General features: G+C 46.4%; 1 protein-coding gene across 8 annotated transcripts in view; it reads right to left on the bottom strand.

The window, feature by feature from the left end:
* Positions 1 to 27,770, bottom strand: part of LOC112267442 (RNA-binding protein Musashi homolog 2) — a 334,245-nt gene that overhangs the window by 10,167 nt on the left and 296,308 nt on the right. For 3 of the 8 annotated variants that reach the window (XM_042297533.1, XM_042297535.1, XM_042297536.1), the window contains exons 11-12: positions 17,805 to 17,924; positions 2,322 to 2,518 (exon numbers count right to left, since the gene is read on the bottom strand). In XM_042297533.1, coding sequence (XP_042153467.1) covers positions 2,322 to 2,518; positions 17,805 to 17,924 — 317 coding nt within the window. The remainder of the gene's footprint in view (positions 1 to 2,321; positions 2,519 to 17,804; positions 17,925 to 27,770) is intronic. The other 5 variants (XM_042297537.1, XM_042297540.1, XM_042297538.1 and 2 more) reach the window with 3 other exon arrangements.

The raw sequence follows: 27,770 nt of genomic DNA, 5'->3' as shown, positions 1-27,770 counted from the left end.
GATTTACAAAGGAAATAGGGTTTTAAGGTACCAACAAAAGAACTGGGAAAGCAAAAGAACAGTAAGGTGTGTGTTTCTAAAGACCATATCATTCAGACTGTCAGTGGATGAGCTATGATAGTAAGTCACCTGTTCAATGCATTCTGCAACTCTTTGCTCCTTCTTTGCTCATCAAATAGACTACATTCCAGCAACAAAACATTATCTCGAAAGATGTCAAGCCAACAGGAAAAATTTGCCACAGAACTTTTGCTCAACTTATTCATGATGATATTCATGAACGCTTGTCATACTTTTGTAACAAGAGTCAAATACAAGCCTTGGGAGCTCAATTTATGGTCACTCGTTCTTTATGACAGATTCCTCATCAGGGTTCTCTCTCCCTTACTTAAATAAGCAGTCTAAATACATATAAATGCAGTCATGTCAATTATGGTTCATCACCTCACATGAAAAAGTAATACACTGTACCAACAAACAAGATGCAATGTTGGTAAGCAAGGGATGGAGATCAATATTTTGAAGGGTGTGATAAGAATAAATAATATTGACCTTAATATATCTTAAACAAAAAGCAGTACTGACAACAATACTACTGTATGCTGAACTGTATACTGAACTGAAAATGGGTAACACTTATACATGTACTGTGTGCCAATGTAGGGCAACAGGTAGCCTAGCGTTTAAGAGCGTTGAGCCAGTAACTAAACGTTTGCTGGTTCAAATCCCCGAGCTGACCAGGGGAACAAATCTGTCGATGTGCCCTTGAGCAAGGCACTTAACCCTAATTGCTCCTGTAAGTTCCTCTGGATAGGAGTGTCTTCTAAATGACTAAAATGTAAAACATTTAAATGTTTGTAGGCACTACAGTATATTAGGTCACCATAACTGTGTGAAATGAGAACGGGGTGTCTGTCTGTCCTTCCCTCAGCTCCACATGGAGTGGGTAAGCAGACAGAGACATGTATACATACATATCAAACTAAACATATCCTGAAGTCATTTCCAAAAGCAGTGTTATGAGGGTATAGCAGGCAAACCGCCAGGGGTAGGCTGGACACAAAAAAACTTGAACGATGCTTTTTTTCTGATAAAAATGTGTTCATTGCATCCGCCGTGGAGCCCAGTTTCATAATATGACCATATTTCCCAGCTGCTTGCCATCGGTTTGAAGTAATCATGAAAAAACAGGCCTTATTTTAGGGCATTTTTCACCCTCCCAGATCCTATTAGTTCTATTGAGGCACCAACTCGCCTTCAGAACGTTCTATTCCCAGCTTATTGTTCTACGTCACAATGCCTGCTTCACTATTGTTGGCAATGAAACCTGCTCACGTTGTTTATAGTTCAAAAGTAAACAAACTAAAAATGACTCATGGAACTCTGAGGTCGTCCCATTGTTTACTATATGGGAAATTTTGGCATGTCTGTCTATTTCGCCAAATATCTCTCAATGTGTATTTTTAGATTTTTTTTTTATGTCGGACGCCATTTAATCATGAGAATCTCCTCTTTCTAATTATGCAAGTTTGGCCAGCAAGCTTGGTTGTCATCACATGCTAGCCCCAAAATACTTTTTGCCCTTGGAACGCTGCGCTCGCCCCATTGTTTTCCTACGGAGAGGCATACCGGTCTGTTTCGCCAAATATCTCACGATGTATATATTTAGATTTTTAAAGGTCGGGCACCATTTTAATCAGGAGAATCTCCCCTTTGTAATTATGAAAGTCTGGGTAGCGAGCTCGTTTGTCATCGATCACTAGACCAGAAATAGTCCGAAGTTTTCATATGTTCCCTACTTTTTCATTACGCAGTCATAAGCCCAGTTGACACACAATCCAGGTGCGGATGTTTACTTTCTACACAAGTTTTTGTTTTCTAGTTTCGTCCGATGAACATATTGTAGTGGTAAAATAAAAAGTGATACATTTTTTTTGTGCCATTTAGGCAATAATGGAATTCTAAGCATCACTCCAGTCAAAACAGGCTCTGCGAACGTTCGATTCCATTCATTTGCTCTCGGCTCGCACTAGTGTTCCAGCTTGGCAAACGTTCATTTGCTGTTTTTCAGCCTTGGGTGAATTTTGACTCGTTCTATTGTCCAGCCTACCAGGGGTGCTATGCTACAGTACACAGTGCATCACCTTCCTCTGATAGTTATTGTTCCCTTCTCTGTCTCTATAAACTTCTATTTCCTCTCTTTCTCTCTTTTACACCCCCTCTCTTTTTCTCCCTCTCACAATAGCCTCATGAATTCGTAACTTGAACTTGGCATCATTGACTGATTGAAGGATTGAAGGAGATGTTAGCAGGGTACACACCTGGGCTCTTAAAGGGGTCCGGGCTGTGCTGCAGGTGGTGCTGGAGGGGGAGTTGCAGGCGGAGGTGGCATGATGCTCACTGTGCTGCAGCATCTGAGCAGCCTGGGGCCCCAGGGAGCCATAGTCGGCAAAGGAGCAGGGGGGGCCCCGCAGGTCACTGGGCCCGGCCCCGGAATAGAACCCATAATCTGGGAACCCTGAGAGATAGGGGTATAGTATAGGGAGGGAGGGAGGTGGCGGGATGGAGGGAGGGAGGGTCGGGAAGGAGGGAGGGGCGGGATGGGACGCATGTCCATCATCGTGGAAACACTTTACACAGTACTGTAGTAATGTAATGAATTGGTTTTTGTGTGTGTTATTTTATTGCTATGTTGTTGTTGTTTTTCTACATGGCATTGTAGTGTGTTACAGGGCAAGGCAAACTACAGTAAACATCCATACTGGTTTTCTTCCTGCTTCTGCCCACCACACCCCAGTAGCCCCTTGAGAGACTGGGTACAGAGGCACTACACTACACACACACCAACCCTGCTCCCTAACACTAGTGTAGCTGAAGACTTCCACAATGGAACTCAATGTGGCCTCAAGCTAAAAATGATGGTCAAAGAAAATCTTTAGTAGAATTTACACCACATGTGATCCCCACTTGCTCGCTTCAAAACACACACACATAATAACTGTGTGAAATACACACACTAAGAGCTCAAGGGTGAAAAATAACCAAAATGAGATTCTCCTAAAATAAGCGTGAGAATGATTAAGAAAAATCTATTATTCATGTTTGGGCTTCTGCTCATAAATCAATAAGATTATAACAGAAATTCCTCATACATTTTAGATTTGACAAAGGCAAGATTTCACAATGTACTGGACTACTGATGCAGAGGAGAGGAGAAACAGACAAGGCATTTGTTAACTATAAAGCTTTATGTCCCCACAGCTCTATTCCATAGACACTCAGCACCCTCACAGAGAGCTGCATTATCTGTGTAAATGGACTGCACTTATCAAGGATATTTTCTATTTTTATTTGAAATTCAGTTTAGTTTGGTAGTTTTCAGACCTGATTTGCTAGTTTTTATTTTGTTATAGTTGTATAAAAATATTTATATTTTGTTTCAATTTTAGAGTTAGGGACAGAAAACATGACTGGGAGGCAAGAAGCTATTTTCTTGTTGTTGAAACAACTGCTTTAGAACTGTTTTTGTTTGTTTAAAAGATCCTTCACCTGTGATAGAGAAACTCCACTGTCCACAGTGAAGTGTGTTGCGGGCTATGTTCAAGCTAGCTTGATAGGCAGCTAGCTAGCAGCTAGGCAGGATCACTGGACAGATAGTAGCGGTCTTAGCAACTAATGCCAACTGCATCGCAGGATCCAAACTCAAAAGGTAGCTAGCTAGTAACGGAACTGACAGAATTCCACTGGTCTAATCTTCATTGCTCGTGTTTCTTGGCCCAAGCAAGTCTCTTCTTTTTACTGGTGTCCTTTATAGTAGTGGACCATGAAGGCCTGATTCACGCGGTCTCCTCTGAACAGTTGATGTTGAGATGTGTCTGTTACTTGAACTCTGTGAAGCATTTATTTGGGCTGCAATTTCTGAGGTACAGTTAACTGTAATGAACTTATCCTCTGCAGCAGAGGTAACTCTGCGTCTTCCTTTCCTGCGGCGGTCCTCATGAGAGCCAGTTTCATCATAGTGCTTGATGGTTTTTGCGACTGTTCATTAAGACACTTTCAAAGTTCTTCAAATTTTCCAGATTGACTGACATTCATGTCTTAAAGTAATCATGGACTGTCGTTCCTCTTGCTTATTTGAGCTGTTCTTGCCATAATATGGCCTTGGTCTTTTACCAAATAGGGCTATCTTCTGTATACCACCCCTACTTGTCACAACACAACTGACTGGCTCAAACGCATTAAGAAGAAAAGAAATTCCACAAATTAACAAGGTACACCTGTTAATTGAAATCCATTCCAGGTGACTACCTCATGAAGCTGGTTGAGAGAATGCCAAGAGTGTGCAGAGCTGTCATCAAGGTAAAGGGTGGCTACTATGAAGAACCTCAAATATAAAATATATTTTGGTTTGTTTAACACTTTTTTGGTTACTACATGTATTATTTCATAGTTCTGATGTCTTCACTATTATTCTACAATGTAGAAAATAGTAAAAATAAATAAAAACCCTGGAATGAGTAGGTGTATCCGCACTGAGACAACAGATGCAACATGTACTTTAGAAGACAGTTTTAAACACTCAAGGAGATGAAAAACAGAAAGGCAGAAGTGTTCAGGATGCGCCGGCCCACTCCACTCCTCCGCATCTCTCCAGAAGAGGGGGAAGCCCACTCAAGCAAAGCATTTTTTAATCATTTAAGGAAGGGAACAAAACATACACCTAGGTTTAATACATTTTTTATGTGCACGCTAATAGCCGGGTGTCCTTGAGGTTCAAAGTGATTTCTGAGCTCCCCTCTAATTAGCCGTCCCGTTCTGTTTTCTCTCGTCGTCCTAATTAGATCTTTAACAACAAACAAATGAAGACCTTTACAGAGCAACGCCCCTGACACCCACATTAGTTCCCACTGAGGAGGAGGCCTCCGGCTGGCCCCTTCCCTTTGTCTGTCTGTCCCCCTCACATGCCACCCGCCATGATGGTAGCCTGCAGAAACATCCCTCTAAATACAGACTAGCGAGAACAAAGTAGCAGGAACGACAGGAAGACAAATACAACATTATCGCTCTTGCACACGCGCCTGTGCGCGTACACACACACACTTACAACAAACACACCTGGCGGCTTTGTTTGCACTGACATGGAAAATGAGTCCTTGCTGCCGGCGTCCCTGGTGCCGTGAAGGTCTTATCTAACAAAGCACAGCAAAATGACTTGTATTATTCAGGGAGATCACGGCTAATGATAGCACTATCTATGTAAAATGTGGAATAAAATGCAGTTAAAAAGCTCCCATTTACAGACTACAGAGACCACTGGATCGGCCATCTGGAAGAATGGAGGCGCTTGATTATCGCGCTGAGCTAATTCTCCTTTCTGTGCATGCAAATGATTCACTTTGAGCACGTGGAAGTAGAAAACAGAGTGGAATTAAACAGCAGCATTGGAGAGATCAAGGTTGGGACCATAATGGCAGGGCTCTGATGTTCCTCTAGCGACTCATGTCTTCTGTCTGTATGTCCATTCTGATGGAGAATAGCAAAGAAAGATGGAGGTATAATCTAATTACATAAAATGAGAGAAAATAACTCTATTACAACAGTTGTGTCAACTCCCAACCAGCGCCGTAACATGAGCAGTGTTCAGCAGCCTGTCTCTATCATGGCCAAACAGATGCATTGGAGCTGTGGAACATCTGCAGGGCCCCTGGCCCCCAGAGAGAGTCTGTCCCTGGCTGCAGCCGCAGCACTTCCCTGGCAACACAGCTGACACCCGGCGTGGCTGGGCTGACTGGAGCTCTGGAGGAGTGTCTCGTCAACGCTACTACCATTAGAGAGACCCCATCTGGGAAAGTCACTACAGAGCCACTGGGAGGATGAGGTGACAGAGGCTAAACACAGGCTCGAGTTCTCTAGTCCTCTCTGCCTTTACACATAACGCTCCACAACATCTATCAAAGGGTACAAACATGAAATAAACCAAATGAATGAATAAATAAATAGCCCTTTTTATGAGATGTTAGATAACATAGAGGTAATTTATTGCTGCAGGGAATCGTAGTGCGTTGTTTTCCCTTCAGTGGATGTTCATGTGAGGCCAGGAAAACCCTTAAACAATACCGATGGCCAACAACCCGTGTACAATATAGTTACATCATCACATTCAGCAACATAGGGCCACTGTACTCGCCCAAACACCCCCCTGTGGTGTGACGACCATGATACAGTCTCCCATTTCAGTTCAATCTATTAAAAACAATAATTAAGAAATAATATATTAATAACAAACAACCAAGATTAGGTGGTCTTTCTCTGCAACATCCCTATTTTTAATTGGGGGGCAATTACTCATCTGCACAACAAATTAGTGTGTTTCTGGGTTGCTGTGGCAACAGGATGGGGGACTATATAGGCTCAATGGAGTGGATCGTTGAGGGAGCGTTATCATTTATGATTATAATCGCTCTCCTCCACTTCTCTTCTCCTCCGCATGCCGTGTGCATGGAGGACAGATGAAGTCCATTCTACCCACTTCCATCATGGTCATCACCATTACTGTCAAAATCACTGTCATCATCCTCTTCACAAGTCTGTTTACCAGTCTGTTTAACAGTCTACCTCCAGTGGAGATTTTGATTTCATGTTTCGAGTGGTGCTTTCAAAAGTTTTGCAATGCTGATAATGTCACGGAGAATGCCAGCATTTACTTCCGCTTTGTGTCATTATGAATGAAAAGCTTCTTCTTTAACATGTCTGGGTCTACTGCCAAGTCTGTCGTCTAAACGTTGTGCCTAATGGAGGGAGAAACGCTAAACACCTTTCCTGTCAGCAACATTATTCACACTATTTATGTGTTGATGTGAGAGAAAAAAAGAACTGTTGCCATTTAAAAAGCCCTTCCATAGAATGATAGTGGAAGAGTTGACCTGGAGGACTTGTGCCAACCTTGGAAATAACATTTCACACAATCACCTGCCTCAGGCTTCACTGTCATAGGCACTGGATACATTAGATATCGCTCCAGAGTGTGTGTGTGTCTATTTACTCAAACAAAACCCTGTCTCGTTCAGTCACGCACACTGACCTTGCAAGTAAACACCTGCATACACACTCACATATGTACACATCCATTCAGGGAGGCACCAGTGTGCACGCATGTGTAGGCACAGAGCAGTGCAGATCTCTTCAGAAAAAGTGAATAACACACTTGTCAAATGTTTCAAAATTAGCTTTGAATTTCAGAGCATCTGCAATTAGCTCCATTTCCACCTATGTCATTTGAAAAGATGAGGCTCTCTTTCTGTTCTGCCTGGAGTGGCTTTCAGTCCCCGTCTCAAACACCATTTTCTAACTGAATAGGTGACTAATTAACAAAGGACAAGTTCTTTTCAGCCTGCGATGGCAGTTCATAAATAATCGCTAGATAATGGCTCCTCATTTTGTGCTCCGATAGGCTGGCATAATGATAGTTAATAGATGATATATCCTGGATGTTCACAGGCAGAGGAGTACTGCCATCCATCCATAGACACAGCGCTACAGCCCTTATATCTTCACTCAACACGCTTTCACATCCACAGACCACACACGCACGCACGCACACACACGCACACACACACACACACACACACACACACACACACACACACACACACACACACTTTCATCATCACACATCATCACACAAAGAAACACCATGGGAATAGAAGTGGAAATGAGCTCACAAACAAGTGGTGCTGGACTGCTGGTAGAGGACAGCTGGTAGACGACTGCTGGTTTGATTTGATTTGCTCGTAGAGGACTGTTGGTAGAGGACAGCTGGTAGATGACAGCTGGTAGAGGACTGTTGGTTTGATTTGATTTACTTGTAGAGGACAGCTGGTAGAGGACTGTTGGTTTGATTTGATTTACTTGTAGAGGACTGTTGGTAGAGGACAGCTGGTAGAGGACTGTTGGTTTGATTTGATTTGCTCGTAGAGGACTGTTGGTAGAGGACAGCTGGTAGAGGACTGTTGGTTTGATTTGATTTGCTCATAGAGGACTGTTGGTAGAGGACAGCTGGTAGAGGACTGTTGGTTTGATTTGATTTGCTCGTAGAGGACTGTTGGTAGAGGACAGCCGGTAGAGGACAGCTGGTAGAGGACAGCTGGTAGAGGACAGCCGGTAGAGGACAGCTGGTAGAAGACTGTTGGTTTGATTTGATTTGCTCATAGAGGACTGTTGGTAGAGGACTGCTGGTTTGATTTGATTTGCTCGTAGAGGACTGTTGGTAGAGGACAGCCGGTAGAGGACAGCTGGTAGAGGACAGCTGGTAGAGGACAGCTGGTAGAGGACAGCTGGTAGAGGACAGCTGGTAGAGGACAGCTGGTAGAGGACAGTTGGTTTGATTTGATTTGCTCATAGAGGACTGTTGGTAGAGGACAGCTGGTAGAGGACTGTTGGTTTGATTTGATTTTTGCTCATAGAGGACTGTTGGTAGAGGACACGGTAGAGGCTGGTAGAGGACAGCTGGTAGAGGACAGCTGGTAGAAGACTGTTGGTTTGATTTGATTTGCTCATAGAGGACTGTTGGTAGAGGACTGCTGGTTTGATTTGATTTGCTCGTAGAGGACTGTTGGTAGAGGACAGCCGGTAGAGGACAGCTGGTAGAGGACAGCTGGTAGAGGACAGCTGGTAGAGGACAGCTGGTAGAGGAGCCAGGTAGAATTGAGCAGACACATATACACTGTATCTATCTTCATCATAAGAGGAGACATTTCCACACCCTCTGGGCTCTGGGCAGGGGAGTCGGGGTGACCTAGTTTGAGTGAACAGTCTGTTTTCCTTTAGAATGATTCTGACATAGCTGTCCATCAGGGGGTGGGAAAGGGGGGGAAACTGTCTGTGGTCCAGGGTCCAGACTCGACTCATATTGGAGAGAGAAGGACAAACGAACAGGAGACATTGTTACTGATTGAGGGATGCAGATCACCTAAATAGAGTGATCACCTGCAGCTATAGAAGAAGGTGGAGGGAAGGAGGCAAGACGGTTAAAGAGACGCTAGTGTCTCATTCCATTCTCCTCCAACTCAGCCTCACTTTCCTGACACGTCCCCTCAACATATGACAAGGAATCCAGTGGGCTGCATTTAGAACTGAGGTCAGTCACTGGTTGGACCAGTGTGTCAGCTGCCTGGGACACATGAATAGAAATCATGTCCTGCCAAGTCAGGCCCAGAGTGCCATGGTGCTTCAGCTCTGAGCTGTTGCAAATCAGGCTAATGTCGTAATCACACAGGAGTCTGCCTAGAGGAAAGGACCAAACCCTCCATACAGTGCATTCGGAAAGTATTCAGACCCCATCACTTTATCCACATTTTGTAACGTTACAGCCGTATTCTAACAGGTAAATATTTTTTTTTGCAAATTTATAACAAATTAAAAACAGAAATACCTTAATTATTCAGACCCTTTGCTATGAGACTCGAAATTGAGCTCAGGTGCATCCTGTTTCCATTGATCATCTTTGAGATGTTTCCACAACTTGATTGAAGTCCACCTGTGGTAAATTCAATTGATTGGACATGATTTTTAAAAGGCACACACCTGTCTATATAAGGTTCCACTTGAGAGTGCATGTCAGAGCAAAAACCAAGCCATGAGGTTGAAGGAATTGTTCGTAGAGCTCAGAGACAGGATTGTGTCGAGGCACAGTTCTGGGGAAGGGTACCAAAAACATTATGCAGCATTGAAGGTCCCCAAGGACGCAGTGGCCTCCATTATTCTTAAATAGAAGAAGTTTGGAAGCACCAAGATTCTTTCTAGACCTGCCTGCCAGACTAAACCGAGAACATCGGGGGAGAAGGGCCTTGGGTCAGGGAGGTGACCAAGAACTCGATGGTCACTCTGACAGAGCTCCAGAGTTCCTCTGTGGAGATGGGAGAACCTTCCAGAAGGACAACCATGTCTGCAGCACTCCACCAATCAGGCCTTTATGGTAGAGTGACCAGACAGAAGCCACTCCTCAGTAAAAGGTACATGACAGCCCACTTGGAGTTTGCTCAGACAATGACAAACAAGACGCTCTGGTCTGATGAAACCAAGATTGAACTCTTTGGCTTGAATGCCAAGCGTCCAATCTTTAGGAAACCTAGCACCATCCTTACGGTGAAGCATGGTGGTGGCAGAATCATGCTGTGGGGATGTTTTTCAGCGGCAGAGACTGGGAGACTAGTCAGGATCGAGGGAAAGATGAACGGAGCAAAGTACAGAGAGATCCTTGGTGAAAACCTGCTTCTGTGCACTCAGGACCTCAGACAGGGCGAAGGTTCACCTTCCAACAACACAACGACCCTAAGCACACAGCCAAGACAACGCAGGAGTGGCTTCCGGACAAGTCTCTGAATGTCCTTGAGTGGCCCAGCTAGAGCACAGACTTGAAACCGATCTAACATCTCTGGAGAGACCTGAAAATAGCTGTGCAGTGATGCTCCCCATCCAATCTGAGGATCTGAATGGGAGAAACTACAGGTGTACCAAGCTTGTGGCATCATACCCAAGAAGACTCAAGGCTATAATCGCTGCCAAATGTGCTTCAACAAAGAACTGAGTAAAGGGTCTGAACACTTATGTCAATGTGATATTTCAGTTTAAATATTCTATACATTTGCAAAAATGGCTAAAAACCTGTTTTTGCTTTGTTATTATGGGGTATTCTGTGTAGATTGATGAGTAAAACAAACAATTTCATCCATTTTAGAATAAGGCTGTAATGTAAACAAATGTAGCGTAACAAATGCTCCAGATCGCTCCTAGATATCAGTTTTTGATCTTGTCATCAAGAATGACTAACAACCAACAACTACCATGCAGATACAGTAAGACAATCCTGGATACCATGTCAGCTTGTAGAAGTAGATACAAGAACACAGAAAACAGCAGTAGCTAGGAGCTATGACTATGTCCACCACTACCATGACCACTACAGGTGGCATGCACTGAAGTCACACTGATACACACAGGGATCAGGCACAACAGGAGGAACACACATGAATGACAGAATGGTTATATCTTCGTACATAAAAACACTACAGTAAATCTAATAAACACAAACTCTTCATCTATTGAAGACAGGATGGAATAGAGAGAGAGAGAGAGAGAGAGCGAGAGAGAGAGAGAGAGAGAGAGAGAGAGAGAGAGAGAGAGAGAGAGAGAGAGAGAGAGAGAGAGAGAGAGAGAGAGAGAGAGAGAGAGAGAAGAGAGAGAGAGAGAGAGCGAGCGAGAGAGAGAGAGAGAGAGAGAGAGAGAGAGCGAGAGAGAGAAGAGAGAGAGAGAGAGAGAGAGAGAGAGCGAGAGAGAGAGCGAGAGAGAGAGAGAGAGAGAGACAGAGAGAGAGAGAGAAGAGAGAGAGAGAGAGAGAGAGAGGGAGAGAGAGAAGAGAGAGAGAGAGGGAGAGAGAGAGAGAGAGAGAGAGAGAGAGAGAGAGAGAGAGAGAGAGAGAGAGAGAGAGAGAGAGAGAAGAGAGAGGAGAGAGAGAGAGAGAGAGAGAGAGAAGAGAGAGAGCGAGAGAGAGAGAGAGAGAGAGAGAGTGAGAGAGAGAAGAGAGAGAGAGAGAGAGAGAGAGAGAGAGAGGGAGAGAGAGAGCGAGAGAGGAGAGAGAGAGAGAGAGAGAGAGAGAGAGAGAAAAGAAAGAAAGAAGGAGAGCAGACAGAACACTTTTGGGTTGGAGAGGAGGAAAGATGGAGGGAGAATAGGAGATGGTCAGGAGGAATGTGAGGGAGTAGTAGGATGTGAGGGGTGAGTAGGATGTGAGGGGGTAGTAGGGTGTGAGGGGGTAGTAGGGTGTGAGGGAGTAGTAGGATGTGAGGGAGTAGTAGGATGTGAGGGGGTAGTAGGATGTGAGGGGGTAGTAGGGTGTGAGGAGTGAGGGGGTAGTAGGATGTGAGGGGTGAGTAGGATGTGAGGGGGTAGTAGGGTGTGAGGGGTAGTAGGGTGTGAGGGAGTAGTAGGATGTGAGGGGTGAGTAGGATGTGAGGGGGTAGTAGGGTGTGAGGGGGTAGTAGGGTGTGAGGGAGTAGTAGGATGTGAGGGGGTAGTAGGATGTGAGGGGGTAGTAGGATGTGAGGGGGTACTAGGATGTGAGGGGGTAGTAGGATGTGAGGGTACTAGGATGTGAGGAGTAGTAGGATGTGAGGGGGTAGTAGGATGTGAGGGGGGGTAGTAGGATGTGAGGGGTAGTAGGATGTGAGGGTGAGGGTAGTAGGATGTGAGGGGGTAGTAGGATGTGAGGGGTAGTAGGATGTGAGGGGGTAGTAGGAGAGGGGGTAGTAGGATGAGGGCAGTAGGATGGTGTGAGGGGTAGTAGGATGTGAGGGGGTAGTAGGATGTGAGGGGGTAGTAGGAGTGTGAGGGGTAGTAGGATGTGAGGGGTAGTAGGGTGTGAGGGTGTGAGGGAGTAGTAGGGTGTGAGGGGTAGTAGGATAGTAGGGTGTGAGGGGGTAGTAGGGTGTGAGGGAGTACTAGGATGTGAGGGGTGAGTAGGATGTGAGGGGGTAGTAGGATGTGAGGGGGTAGTAGGATGTGAGGGGGTAGTAGGGTGTGAGGGGTAGTAGGGTGTGAGGCCGTAGTAGGATGTGAGGGGGTAGTAGGGTGTGAGGGAGTAGTAGGATGTGAGGGGTGAGTAGGATGTGAGGGGGTAGTAGGTGTGAGGGGGTAGTAGGGTGTGAGGGAGTGAGGGAGTAGTAGGATGTGAGGGGTGAGTAGGATGTGAGGGGGGGTAGTAGGGTGTGAGGGGGTAGTAGGGTGTGAGGGAGTAGTAGGATGTGAGAGGGGTAGTAGGATGTGAGGGGGTAGTAGGGTGTGAGGGGAGTGAGGGGGTAGTAGGATGTGAGGGGGTAGTAGGATGTGAGGGGGTAGTAGGGTGTGTAGGGAGTAGTAGTGGTGTGAGGCTCTCTGAAAGGCCCAACCAAGTCAGATACAGAAACAACTGGTAGTCACAAACTACCATTGCTAGGGGCTAGTATCTGTATGTATACCAGGTTTACCAGGGGTTATCTGTAGGTGTGATAGATGCTAGGGTTTGAGGGGTTAGTATACCATTGGTGTATACCAGATGGTAGTAGGGTGTGAACAAACCTTCTGACAGGCAGGCAGAGTGCACCAAGAGGAGTGTTTGAGGTGAGCAGAGTGGAATGTCCCAGTCAGGCCCATAGGCTCTCTGAAAGGCCCAACCAAGTCAGATACAGAAACAACTGGTCAAATTCACAACCAGTCACAAACTACCATTGCTACCATTGCTTCTATCTGTATGTATACCATTGCTACCATTGCTTCTATCTGTATGTATACCATTGCTACCATTGCTTCTATCTGTATGTATACCATTGCTACCATTGCTTCTATCTGTATGTATACCATTGCTTCTATCTGTATGTATACCATTGCTACCATTGCTTCTATCTGTATGCATACCATTGCTACCATTGCTTCTATCTGTATGTACCATTGCTTCTATCTGTATGCATACCATTGCTACCATTGCTTCTATCTGTATGCATACCATTGCTACCATTGCTTCTATCTGTATGTATGACCCTTTACCGGTGCACCTTTTTATTTGACCTCATACATTTAGTATTGTAAATATGTAGTGGTGTAATAATGTTAGATGATGTACTGTTTTATCTTTTGTTTTATATGTTATGTAAGTGCTTCAATGTGTTTGGAACCCAGGAAGAGTAGCTGCTGCCTTGGTAGGAAATAATGGGGATACCTAATAAATACTAATACAAACACTGAGTGTGTATGATTGTGTGTGTGTGTGTGTGTGTGTGTGTGTGTGTGTGTGTGTCTGAGTGTGTTTCTTTCACTATGTTTCTCACAGACGTTTCCACTGTCTACCAACAGCACCTTTGGTTTGAGTTTGATCTACACTGCTGGTTTTCTGCACTGGATCACTTTGAAGTAGGCTGTGTTCCATAAGAAGACTGTGATCATCTACAAACGGATTCTGCTCCGGTGTAATACCTTCAAAATCAAAGAATCCTGGTTACTTTTTGATTCAGACATGAAATAGTTCCTGACTTGACTTTTATAAATGTTTTGCTGAAAGGGGAACATAATATAATGAAATCTTAATCTAGATAAAGAAGGGCATCATAGATTTGAGAATTGCAGGTGGATCAAAAGGTGTATTCCTAGTCTTAAATACTATTGTTCTATGTGAGGGGTTTTAATCTAGCAGCAGGACCCACTGACTAGCAGGTCCAACATCCCTACAGCACTGCTCCCACTATCTGATGAAATAATCTTTAATCTAGACCATATTGCCCTAGGGCACGTCAGGGAGAGGCTGGGTAGGCCTGCGGGACCCCTGGGGAGCTAAAAGAGGGCATCCTGTACTGCCAGGAGTGTGTTTGATGGATAATGTGTTAACATCTTCCTCAGGTCTCACTGTCTTGTCACCCTCTCCTTTTTTCAATTGTAATTCAAAACCCATGTCCATAGTTACAGTTGAAGTCGGAAGTTCACATACACTTAGGTTGGAGTCATTCAAATTAGTTTTTCAACCACTCCACAAATTTCTTGTCAACAAACTATAGTTTTGGCAAGTCAGTTAAGGACATCTACTTTGTGCATGACACAAGTAATTTTTCCAACAATTGTTGACAGACAGATTATTTCACTTATAATTCACTGTATCACAATTCCAGTGGGTCAGACGTTTACATACACCAAGTTGACTGTGCCGTTAAACAGCTTGGAAGATTCCAGAAAATGATGTCATGGCTTTAACAGCTTCTGATAGGCTAATTGACATCATTTGAGTGAATTGGAGGCGTACCTGTGGATGTATTTCAAGGCCTACCTTCAAACTCAGTGCCTCTTTGCTTGACATCATGGGAAAAGAAAAAGAAATCAGCCAAGACCTCAGAAAAAAAATGGTAGACCTCCACAAGTCTGGTTCATCCTTGGGAGCAATTTCCAAATGCCTGAAGGTACCACATTCATCTGTACAAACAATAGTGCGCAAGTATAAACACCATGGGACCACGTAGCCGTCATACCGCTCAGGAAGGAGACACGTTCTGTCTCTGAGAGATTAACATACTTTTGTGCGAAAGGACCTTGTGAAGATGCTGGAGGAAACAGGTACAAAAGTATCTATATCCACAGTAAAACGAGTCCTATATCGACATAACCTGAAAGGCCACTCAGCAAAGAAGAAGCTACTGCTCCAAAACCACCATAAAAAAGCCAGACTACGGTTTGCAACTGCACATGGGGACAAAGATCGTATTTTTTGGAGAAATGTCCTCTGGTCTGATGAAACAAAAATAGAACTGTTTGGCCATAATGATCATCGTTATGTTTGGAGGAAAAAGGGGGAGGCTTGCAAGCCGAAGAACACCATCCCAACCGTGAAGCATGGGGGTGGCAGCATCATGTTGTGGGGGTGCTTTGCTTCAGGAGGGACTGGTGCACTTCACAAAATAGATGGCTTCATGAGGATGGAAAATTATGTGGATATATTGAAGCAACATCTCAAGACATCAGTCAGGAGTTTAAAGCTTGGTCGCAAATGGGTCTTCCAAATGGACATTAACCCTAACCATACTTCCAAGTTGTGGCAAAATGGCTTAAGGACAACAAAGTCAAGAGTGGAATGGCCATCACAAAGCCCTGACCCCACCCTATAGAAAATGTGTGGGCAGAACTGAAAAAGCGTGTGCAAGCAAGGAGGTTGACAAACCTGACTCAGTTACACCAGCTCTGTCAGGAGGAATGGGCTAAAATTCACCTAACTTATTGTGGGAAGCTTGTGGAAGGCTACCCGAAATGTTTGACCCAAGTTAAATCATTTAAAGGCAATGCTATCAAATACTAATTGAGTGTATGTAAACTTCTGACCCACCGGGAATGTGATGAAAGAAATAAAAGCTGGAATAAATCAATCTCTCTACTATTATTCTGACATTTCACATTCTTAAAATAAAGTGGTGATCCTAACTGACCTAAGAGAGGGAATTTTTACAAGGATTAAATGTCAGGAATTGTGAAAAACTGAGTTGAAATGTATTTGGCTAAGGTGTATGTAAACTTCTGACTTCAACTGTAAGTATTGAATATTGCGATGGCTTATGTTTGAGATTAGGTCAAGTTATCTTTTGAGTAAATAAATAATCTGTCATAACAGCCTAACTTGATCCCAGACAGGGTCCTTTGTAGCCTACTGTTCCTCTGTAAACAGAACCAGTTGCATTGAACAGATGTGCTTCAAGGACCTACATCTGCAAACATCTGCTGAATCACTTCAAAACATTCCAACACATGACTGTCTTGTTCTTGATGGTGAGTGAGTTACAGTAACTGTGAGATGACCACACAGAACCTGAGCCAATTGCAGAAGGGCTCAGCCAGGGGACAACATTAGAATGTAATTATTACTGTGAGAGCCATCCTTTAGCATCACACAAAAGCCAGTTAGCATGGTGGGTAAGCTACCCAGCTATATATCAAAACTCCATCTGCTCCTTCACTTCAGACTAGATCTATGCAGAGTGGAGTTTGTAAACTCATGTCTCTTGGTAATGAGTACTAGATGAAGTTGCAGAGAAAGGTCAATGTCTAAATGTCAGCAACATGGGCTCTGTGGGTCCTGTTGGTACCTTAGCCTTCCCCTCTGGTTCTCCCTGAGTGTGATACAGTTACAGAATCATCCAGGAGACCGTCAGTGGAAGAGCTGGAGCAACATAGTGAACTGTAGCCAAGGGCTAGCTCTGTTACTGGCTCTCTGTCTCGCCCAGGTCAGCCCAGCTGTATTGCCTAGGCCAGCCCTGCACTAACTTGCATGGAGTAAAGTAGGATAAACCCAGTCTAGTCTAACCACAGCCTTTATACTTGCCCCTGTCCTCATCCCCCAGACTCACCTAGGACATACGGCATCAAAGTATCTGCTTTTGATTTCTCATATCAGGTGTGTGTGTGTTAGGCTGAACCTCCAACCCTAACTGTCAGAGTGCAACCCAGCACCACACTGCCTCCAGGGGCCAGGCGTTCTGACAGCCAATTAGAGTGTCCGATCATTTTCCCTCGCAGCCAAAATGCCATCTGTCAATTCCAGCCCCGCCGCTTGTTTTTCTCCAGTGTTTATTTAGCTATATATTGCTGTGTCTGTGGACAAAGTCAGTGTGATTGATTAAGCTATCGTACTAGCCAATCAATGGCCAGGGAATAGAAAAAGTCAACGAGGGAGCCAATTTAAGCAGGACTCAGGAATCTGGACACTCATGATGCTGGCTTGGTTATTTAGAGACTGGAAGGTGTTATAGGGGCAAGCCGTATCCTAACTTGAGATTTGTGTAGAAGTCAGATTTTTGAGTAAACCAATCGATATCAGTAGGCACATCAGCATATGCTGATTTCAAGTTAGGAGCCTTCTCTGAAAGAGGTGTATGAGTGATACGAGTGACCGACATGAGAAATCAACATCCTGCTCCCTGGATCTGCAGTCCCATATTGTACTATGGAGGTACATTACAGTAGGTAGCATTTCTACCTATCAAACACAGAGCTGGCAGGTATAGTAGCTCTGAATCAAGACAACTAGAGACTGCTACCCTGGTCCTATCCTCATCCTCTGTCCATTTTAGCCAGTGCAGAGGCAAGTGAGGAGAGAACGGGGAGTTTACTATGCTCTTTCTTTCCTCTCTTGTCTATTAAGAGAGTGTGTGTGTGTATACAGCAGGTGTGAGAAGAGTATCGGCGGCCAGTGAGAACAGAGCATGGAGCGTTGCAGTAGCCACACAGAATACCGACAGAGCGTTTACCTGCCCCTGCGTTCTGCTGGTATGCCATGTAGCCACCTCTTCCACGGGCCCCCCTACCTGAGCCACGCACTGCCGCTGCTGCCACTGCTGCCACCGGTCCATACGCCGTCGCTGGGAAGCCTGGGGGACAGAGGGGGACAAGGCATCAGTGTGTGTGGGAGAGAGAGAGAGTGTGTGTGGAGGGGTCGGATTGTGTGTGACTGTGTGTGTGTTTGTGTGTGTGTGGGGGGGTTGTGTGAGAAAGAGTGAATGTTTTAATCTGTGTGTATGGGGAGGGGGTCGACTAGTGTGAGAGAGAGTGACTTAGTGTGTGTATCTCTCCATATTCCCAGTAACTGGGATTAGTTTTGGATTAGCGAGTGACATAATTTTCTAACATGAGGAAAAGACGAGTGGGGGAATCTTCTAGTTGGCAAGCTGTATCAGGGGGAGGGACCAGTCTTCCAGATCCTCAAGAATGGGAAATAAAGGGTTAACTTGGAAACACAACAAACATCATGCACCATGAAGACCGATATGGAAATTTGCAACACGCTTGCACACTTTGTCGTCCACTTAAGTAATTTATCTCGTCGGCTCTGTGTGCTCAGTGCAGAGGAAGGGAGGGAGGGAGGGAGAGAGAAAGCCGTAAAGTCGGGAGAGCGAATCAGCTGCAGTTGTCAGCCGGCGAGGTTTATGCTTTGGAACTCAATCAATCAGGAGGATAATTTGGTCTCCAGAAAGCGTGACCGGCTGTTGCAGCCCTGGCGGACCACTGAGCCTGGGGAACGAGGGAGGAACAGTGGGATGATTTGTGGAAGAGAGGCGACTCTGGTTAGGCTTGAGCAAGCTTCCGCCCCAGCCTCAGTCGACCTGTCATCCCTCTGCCGACCTGTTTTATCAGCGCTTTATGGTGTTATTATGGGTCTGGGCATCTGGGATTCATTGCTTAGTTCTGACTGCCCTTTGGGTGGAGGTTGGCTGGGGCAGGAGGACACAGGTTGAGGAGATTCTAGATAGAGGAGAGGAGAGAGGAGAAGAGAGAGAGGAAGAGATGAGAGAGAGAGCAAGAGAGTGCGTGCATATTGAAACGCTCCTTTCTTTCAAGTGTTTCGCCATTGTTCCCAATATTCATAACACAATGAGGCTCAATTGTCTGTGGTTTGAAAGCACACAAGCCCTTTTCTGCTCTTCATTATCTCTTTCCCTGTCAATGATTTAACTTGCAAACAAATATAACAAAGAAGACAGTATCCACAGCATTCTACAAAGATCTTTACATGCAGTATGCACTCAGTTAAACAAGGCCAGTCAATATATATATACTTTGGACAATAACCTTCTAATGTACATCTTTGTGGTTACCTATTCTTTCAATATACTCACACAAAGAAGAGGGAGTTGCAGTCGGTCAACTAATCAGCTGCTGTTTAGGCTTTGATAAGCAACGGCAGCCAGTAAAGTAGTTTGCTTTTGTCAAAAATACAGTTGTAGCCTTTGATAATAAAGTGATTGGGGAAGGGTTGTTGGTGAAGTTGGACATGCATTGACATGGCTGAGAGATGCTGTGTGTGTGTGTGTGTATGTGTATGTGTGTGTGTGTGTGTGTGTGTGTGTGTGTGTGTGTGTGTGTGTGTGTGTGTGTGTGTGTGTGTGTGTGTGTGTGTGTGTGTGTGTGTGTGTGTGAACACGGACCAGCTCCTGAGTGTGTACTCGCCCGTCGAGGGCCTGGATGTTCACTTTGACTGGGATCTGCAGTCTTCTAACATTAGAATTAAATATCATCATCATAGAGGGAGACAATGAAAGACCCAGCGAGGAGGACGAGGACTCAGTCAGTCAGAGTGGTTAGTTATTATGATATAAATATAATTACAGACCATCTCTCTCACTAATTAAAACATCTTTGGCTGCAGAGGGCTATTCATGGTAGAGGGCCCAGACACAATGGAGCAGTGACATTGGCAGATGGTTGTCTTCAGATAGCAGGGACACCATGTAATTCCACTTGTCTCTCTCTCTCTCTCTGCTTCTTTCTCTTCTCTCTTACTAAACAAAGCCAGTCCCCATCCTGTTCTATTAGGGGACTTAATAACCTCTGATTTGATGCTAATATATAATCAACAAATTGGACTTTGGGACGAGATTGGGAACAAGTCTGAACAAAAGACTGAGTTGATGTGTAATATTGAGAGGGGAGATGCCAGTGCGTGTATGATAGGACAGTGATCTGTCCGCAGGAGGAAGTTATTGAGCGACGTGGTACCCTTGGTTTGAGGCAGGCCCACTCACTAGACCAGTCCAAAAAGGCCACCAGGAGAAAGGGCAGACACAAGAGAAGGAAAAGGATGAGTGGAAGCGAGGTTCTAGGAAAGAGGACAATCAGAGAGCTGGTGGAGGTAAGTGGGCCTGAATGCTGTGCTCTGAGGGGCTGTGTTAAGGGGTGGTGAGGGTTAAGAGGAACACTGTGGTGTCCAGGATGAGGTGGTTCCCCTCCTGCAGGGACACTACATGGGTAGGGGCCTGGAGGTCAATGTGGAGGAGGACCATGCTGAGAGAGAGACTGGCTGGTAGATAAGGCCATGATGAACAGAAATCTCTCTCTCTCTGTGGCAGCGCAGTGGGGTAGGATTGGACAGGTACGCTTTTCACGCTGTGTTCATACCGAGCTTGGATTCTCACAGGCATACAAATGATTTGCTAACTGCCCTCCAATCTCCTCAGACATCAAGTCAAACATTTCACAACAAGTGCCAAATATTTCACGAGACAAAAAAGTGTCAATCTGTGTTTCTCCTTCACTGCCAATGTTGCGACTCGGCAACCTGTAGCCTCTGTGTTCCAAAGTTACTGTTCGATGGGCAAAGTTGTTGAGAGAGATAAGGTGTTGGGGATTAGCTGGGTTAATTAATAGATCTTAGGGCGGCTGTGGATGTTCATTGTTTTGTATTCACAGACTGCAGAGGCGCCGCCCAGGAGAACCTCAGCGACATTAAATCAATTTCATGGCTCCATTATTACTGGAGAGAAAAAGCCAATATTTAGCTGGTAGTTTCTGCAGGTTTCTATATATTTAGGTGGTAGTTTCTGCAGGGAACAAAGCCATCATTTGGGTTGACGCCGAGAGGACCAGACCTATACGGTCTGTGCTGCCTTGTTTACCCATCTCTCTACTCTGCTACCTATCCTCCTCTTTGACTAGCACTCCTAAATCTCCTTGTTGCATTTGTCTCTTTGCCTACTACTCTGCCTGTTTCTCCTATGTCTATACCAACCCTATCTCCCTTCTCCAGTCCTCTCTCTCTCTTCTCCAGTCCTCTCTCTCTCTCTTCTCCATCCTCTCTCTCTCTCTTCTCCAGTCCTCTCTCTCTCTCTTCTCCAGTCCTCTCTCTCTCTCTTCTCCAGTCCTCTCTCTCTCTCTTCTCCAGTCCTCTCTCTCTCTTCTCCAGTCCTCTCTCTCTCTTCTCCATCCTCTCTCTCTCTTCTCCAGTCCTCTCTCTCTCTCTTCTTCAGTCCTCTCTCTCTCTCTTCTTCAGTCCTCTCTCTCTCTCTTCTCCAGTCCTCTCTCTCTCTTCTCCAGTCCTCTCTCTCTTCTCTTCTCTCTCTCTTCTCAGTCCTCTCTCTCTCTCTCTCTCTCTCTCCTCCAGCCCTCTCTCTCTCTTCTCCAGTTCTCTCTCTCTCTCTTCTCTAGTCTCTCTCTCTCTCTTCTCTCTCTCTCTCTTCTCCAGCCCTCTCTCTCTCTTCTCTAGTCCTCTCTCTCTTCTCTAGTCTCTCTCTCTTCTCCAGTCATCTCTCTCTCTCTTCTCCAGTCTCTCTCTCTCTCTCCTCCAGCCATCTCTCTCTCTCTCTCTCTTCTCCAGTCCTCTCTCTCTCTCTTCTCCAGTCTCTCTCTCTCTTCTCTTCTCTCTCTCTCTCTTCTCCAGTCCTCTCTCTCTCTCTTCTCAGTCCCCTCTCTTTCTTCTCCAGTCCTCTCTCTTTCTCTCTCTTCTCCAGTCCTCTCTCTCTCTCTTCTCCTCCTCTCTCTCTTCTCCAGTCCTCTCTCTCTCTTCTCCAGTCCTCTCTCTCTCTCTTCACCAGTCCTCTCTCTCTCTCTTCACCAGTCCTCTCTCTCTCTCTCTTCTCTCTCTCTCTTCTCCAGTCCCCTCTCTCTCTCTCTCTCTCTCTCTTCTCCAGTCCTCTCTCTCTCTCTTCTCCAGTCCTCTCTCTCTCTTCTCCAGTCTCTCTCTCTCTCTCTTCTCCATCCCTCTCTCTCTCTTTTCCGTCCTCTCTCTCTCTTCTCCGTCCTCTCTCTCACTTCTCCAGTCGTCTCTCTCTCTTCTCAGTCCTCTCTCTCTCTCTTCTCTAGTCCCCTCTCTCTTTCTTCTCCAGTCCTCTCTCTTTCTCTCTCTTCTCCAGTCCTCTCTCTCTCTTCTCCGTCCTCTCTCTCTTCTCCAGTCCTCTCTCTCTCTTCTCCAGTCCTCTCTCTCTCTCTTCACCAGTCCTCTCTCTCTCTCTCTTCTCCAGTCCTCTCTCTCTCTTCTCTGTCCTCTCTCTCTCTTCTCCAGTCCTCTCTCTCTCTCTCTCTTCTCCAGTCCTCTCTCTCTCTCTCTTCTCCAGTCCTCTCTCTCTCTCTCTTCTCCAGTCTCTCTTCTCCATCCTCTCTCTCTCTTCTCCTCCTCTCTCTCTCTTCTCCGTCCTCTCTCTCACTTCTCCAGTCCTCTCTCTCTCTTCTCTAGTCCTCTCTCTCTCTTCTCTAGTCCTCTCTCTCCTTCTCTAGTCCTCTCTCTCTCTCTTCTCTAGTCCTCTCTCTCTCTCCTCCAGCCATCTCTCTCTCTCTTCTCCAGTCCTCTCTCTCTCTCTCCTCCAGCCCTCTCTCTCTCTTCTCCATCCTCTCTCTCTCTTCTCCAGTCCTCTCTCTCTCTCTTCTCCAGTCCTCTCTCTCTCTTCTCCAGTCCTCTCCCTCTCTCTTCTCCAGTCCTCTCTCTCTCTTCTCCAGTCCTCTCTCTCTCTTCTCCAGTCCTCTCTCTCTCTCTTCTCCAGTCCCCTCTCTTTCTTCTCCAGTCCTCTCTCTTTCTTCTCCAGTCCCTCTCTTTCTCTCTCTTCTCCAGTCCTCTCTCTCAGTCCTCTCTCTCTCTCTTCCAGTCCTCTCTCTCTCTCTTCTCTCTCTCTCTTCTCCAGTCCTCTCTCTCCATCTCTCTCTCTCTTCTCCAGTCCTCTCTCTCTCTCTTCTCCAGTCCTATCTCTCTCTTCTCCATCCTCTCTCTCTTCTCCGTCCTCTCTCTCTCTTCTCCGTCCTCTCTCTCTTCTCCAGTCCTCTCTCTCTCTCCAGTCCTCTCTCTCTCTCTTCTCCAGTCCTCTCTCTCTCTTCTCTAGTCCCCTCCTCTCTTTCTTCTCCAGTCCTCTCTCTTTCTCTCTCTTCTCCAGTCCTCTCTCTCTCTCTTCTCCAGTCCTCTCTCTCTCTTCTCCAGTCTCTCTCTCTCTCAGTCTCTTCTCTCTCTTCTCCAGTCCTCTCTCTCTCTCTTCTCCAGTCCTCCTCTCTCTCTCTCTCTCTTCTCCAGTCCTCTCTCTCTCTTCTTCCAGTCCTCTCTCTCTCTCTTCTCCAGTCCTCTCTCTCTCTCTTCCAGTCCTCTCTCTCTCTTCTCCGTCTCTCTCTCTCTCTCTCTCAGTTCTCCTCTCTCTCTCTCTTCTCCAGTCCTCTCTCTCTCTCTTCTCAGTCCTCTCTCTCTCTCTTCTCTAGTCTCTCTCTCTCTCTCTCTCTCTCTCTCTTCAGTCCTCTCTATTCTCAGTCCTCTCTCTCTCTTCTCCAGTCCTCTCTCTCTCTCTCTTCTCCAGTCCTCTCTCTCTCTCTCTCTCTCTCTCCAGCCCTCTCTCTCTCTCTTCTCAGTTCTCTCTCTCTCTCTTCTCCAGTCCTCTCTCTCTCTCTCTTCTCCAGTCCTCTCTCTCTCTCTTCTCCAGCCCTCTCTCTCTCTTCTCAGTCCTCTCTCTCTCTTCTCTAGTCCTCTCTCTCTCTTCTCCAGTCCCCTCTCTCTTTCTTCTCCAGTCTCTCTCTCTTCTCAGTCCTCTCTCTCTCTCTTCTCCAGTCCCCTCTCTCTCTTCTCCAGTCCCTATCTCTCTCTCTCTCTCTCTCAGTCCTTCAGTCCTCTCTCTCTCTCTTCTCAGTACTCTCTCTCTCTCTTCTCCATCTCTCTCTCTCTCTTCTCCAGTCCCTCTCTCTCTTCTCTCCTCTCTCTCTCTTCTTCTCCAGTCCCCTCTCTCTTCTCTCTCTTCTCTCCAGTCCTCTCTCTCTCTCTTCTCCAGTCTCTCTCTCTCTTCTCCAGTCCTCTCTCTCTCTTCTCCAGTCCTCTCTCTCTCTCTTCTCCAGTCCTCTCTCTCTCTCTTCAGTCCTCTCTCTCAGTCCTCTCTCTCTCTCTTCTCAGTCCTCTCTCTCTCTCTTCTCTCAGTCCTCTCTCCTCTCCTCCAGCCCCCTCTCTCTCTCTTCTCCAGTCCTCTCTCTCTCTCTTCTCCAGTCCTCTCTCTCTCTTCTTCCAGTCCTCTCTCTCTTCTCTCCTCTCTCTCTCTCTCTCTCTTCTCAGTCCTCTCTCTCTCTCTTCTCCAGTCCTCCTCTCTCTCTTCTTCAGTCCTCTCTCTCTCTCTTCTCTCTCCTTTCTGTCTCTCTTCAGTCCATTCCTCTCTCTCTTTCTTCTCCAGTCCTCTCTCTCTCTTCTCCAGTCTCTCTCTCTCTCTTCTCCAGTCCTCTCTCTCTCTCTCTCTCTCTCTCTCCAGTCCCTCTCTCTCTCTCTTCTCCAGTCCTCTCTCTCTCTTCTCCAGTCCTCTCTCTCTCTCTTCTCAGTCTCTCTCTCTCTCTCTTCTCTCTCTCTCTCTCTCTCTCTTCTCTCCGTCCTCTCTCTTCTCAGTCTCTCTCTCTCTTCTCCAGTCCTCTCTCTCTCTCTCTCTCTTCTCCAGTCCTCTCTCTCTCTCTCTTCTCAGTCCTCTCTCTCTCTCTTCTCCAGTCCTCTCTCTCTCTCTCTTCTCCAGTCCTCTCTCTCTTCTCCAGTCCTCTCTCTCTCTCTTCTCCAGTCTCTCTCTCTCTCTTCTCCAGTCCTCTCTCTCTCTCTCTTCTCTCTCTCTTCTCTTCTCCAGTCCTCTCTCTCTCTCTCTTCTCCAGTCCTCCTCTCTCTTCTCCAGTCCTCTCTCTCTCTTCTCAGTCCTCTCTCTCTCTTCTCCAGTCTCTCTCTCTCTCTCTTCTTCTCAGTCCCTCTCTCTCTCTCTTCTCCAGTCCTCTCTCTCTTCTCAGTCCCTCTCTCTCTTCTCCAGTCCTCTCTCTCTCTTCTCCAGTCCTCTCTCTCTCTCTTCTCAGTCCTCTCTCTCTCTCTTCTCCAGTCCTCTCTCTCTCTCTCTTCTCCAGTCCTCTCTCTCTCTCTCTCTTCAGTCCTCTCTCTCTCTCTCTCTCTCTCTCTCTTCAGTCCCTCTCTCTCTCTTCTCCAGTCCTCTCTCTCTCTTCTCAGTCTCTCTCTCTCTCTTCTCCAGTCCTCTCTCTCTCTCTCCAGTCCTCTCTCTCTCTCTTCTCTCTCAGTCTCTCTCTCTCTCTCTCTTCTCCAGTCCTCTCTCTCTCTTCAGTCCTCTCTCTCTCTTCTCAGTCCTCTCTCTCTCTCTTCTCCAGTCCTCTCTCTCTCTTCTCAGTCCTCTCTCTCTTCTCCAGTCCAGTCTCTCTCTCTCTCTCTCTCTTCTCCAGTCCTCTCTCTCTCTTCTCCAGTCTCTCTCTCTCTCTTCTCCAGTCTCTCTCTCTCTTCTCCAGTCCTCTCTCTCTCTTCTCAGTCTCTCTCTCTCTCTTCTTCTCCAGTCCTCTCTCTCTCTTCTCCAGTCCTCTCTCTCTAGTCTCTCTCTCTTCTCTTCTCTCTCTCTTCTCTCTCTCTCTCTCTCTCTTCTCAGTCCTCTCTCTCTCTCTTCTCAGTCCTCTCTCTCTCTCTTCTCCAGTCCTCTCTCTCTCTTCTCAGTCTCTCTCTCTCTTCTCAGTCCTCTCTCTCTTCTCAGTCTCTCTCTTCTCTCAGTCCTCTCTCTCTCTCTTCTCCAGTCCTCTCTCTCTCTTCTCCAGTCCTCTCTCTCTCTCTTCTCCAGTCCTCTCTCTCTCTTCTCCAGTCTCTCTCTCTCTCTCTCTCTCAGTCCTCTCTCTCTCTTCTCTCTCTCTCTCTTCTTCTCAGTCCTCTCTCTCTCTCTTCTCAGTCCTCTCTCTCTTCTCTCCAGTCCTCTCTCTCTCTCTTCCAGTCTCTCTCTCTCTCTCCAGTCTCTCTCTCTCTCTTCTCCAGTCCTCTCTCTCTCTCTTCTCCAGTCCCTCTCTCTCTCTTCTCCAGTCCTCTCTCTCTCTCTTCTATCTCTCTCTCTCTCAGTCCTCTCTCTCTCTTCTCCAGTCCTCTCTCTCTCTTCTCCAGTCCTCTCTCTCTTTCTCCAGTCCTCTCTCTCTCTTTCTTCTCCAGTCCTCTCTCTCTCTCTCTCCAGTCCTCTCTCTCTCTCTTCTCCAGTCCTCTCTCTCTCTCTCCAGTCCTCTCTCTCTCTCTCTTCTCCAGTCCTCTCTCTCTCTCTTCTCCAGTCCTCTCTCTCTCTCTTCTCCAGTCCTCTCTCTCTCTCTTCTCAGTCCTCCTCTCTCTCTCTCTCAGTCCCCTCTCTCTCTTCTCTTCTCTCTCTCTTCTCCAGTCTCTCTCTCTCTCTCTTCTCAGTCTCTCTCTCTTCTCCAGTCCTCTCTCTCTCTCTCTCTCTCTCTCTCTCTCTTCTCCAGTCCTCTCTCTCTCTCTCCAGCCTCTCTCTCTATCTCTTCTCTCAGTCCTCTCTCTCTCAGTCCTTCTCTTCAGTCCTCTCTCTCTCTTCTCAGTCCTCTCTCTCTCTTCTCAGTCTCTCTCTCTCTCTCTCAGCCATCTCTCTCTCTCTCTTTCTCAGTCTCTCTCTCTCTCCTCTCAGCCCTCTCTTCTCTTCTCTTCTCCAGTCTCTCTCTCTCTCTTCTCCAGTCCTCTCTCTCTCTCTTCTCTCTCTCTTTCTTCTCCAGTCCTCTCTCTCTCTCTCTTCTCCAGTCCTCTCTCTCTCTCTTCTCCGTCCTCTCTCTCTCTTCTCCAGTCCTCTCTCTCTCTTCTCCAGTCTCTCTCTCTCTTCCCAGTCCTCTCTCTCTCTCTCTTCTCTCTCTCTCTCTTCTCTGTCCTCTCTCTCTCTCTCTCTTCTCCAGTCTCTCTCTCTCTTCTCAGTCCTCTCTCTCTCTCTTCTCCAGTCCTCTCTCTCTTCTTCCTCTCAGTCTCTCTCTCTCTCTCTTCTCTCTCTCTCTTCTCCAGTCTCTCTCTCTTCTCCAGTCCTCTCTCTCTCTTCTCTAGTCCTCTCTCTCTCTTCTCTAGTCCTCTCTCTCTCCTTCTCAGTCCTCTCTCTCTCTCTTCTCAGTCCTCTCTCTCTCTCCTCCAGCCATCTCTCTCTCTCTCTCTTCTCCAGTCCTCTCTCTCTCTCTCCTCCAGTCCTCTCTCTCTCTCTTCTCCATCCTCTCTCTCTCTTCTCCAGTCTCTCTCTCTCTCTTCTCCAGTCCTCTCTCTCTCTTCTCCAGTCCTCTCTCTCTCTCTTCTCCAGTCCTCTCTCTCTCTTCTCCAGTCCTCTCTCTCTCTTCTCCAGTCTCTCTCTCTCTCTTCTCCAGTCCCCTCTCTTTCTTCTCCAGTCCTCTCTCTTTCTTCTCAGTCCTCTCTCTTTCTCTCTCTTCTCCAGTCCTCTCTCTCTCTCTTCAGTCCTCTCTCTCTCTCTTCTCTCTCTCTCTTCTCCAGTCCTCTCTCCTCATCTCTCTCTCTCTCTTCTCAGTCCTCTCTCTCTCTCTTCTCCAGTCCTCTCTCTCTCTTCTCCATCCTCTCTCTCTCTTCTCAGTCCTCTCTCTCTCTTCTCAGTCCCTCTCTCTCTCTCTCCTCCTCTCTCTCTCTTCTCCAGTCCTCTCTCTCTCTTCTCCAGTCCTCTCTCTCTCTCTTCTCCAGTCCTCTCTCTCTCTTCTCTAGTCCCCTCTCTCTTTCTTCTCCAGTC

This window comes from Oncorhynchus tshawytscha, linkage group LG14 (genome assembly GCF_018296145.1).
Source record: "Oncorhynchus tshawytscha isolate Ot180627B linkage group LG14, Otsh_v2.0, whole genome shotgun sequence".
Taxonomy (NCBI): Eukaryota; Metazoa; Chordata; class Actinopteri; order Salmoniformes; family Salmonidae; genus Oncorhynchus; species Oncorhynchus tshawytscha.
Note: the sequence above shows the minus strand (reverse complement) of the source record. Positions and strands in the feature narration are given on the sequence as shown.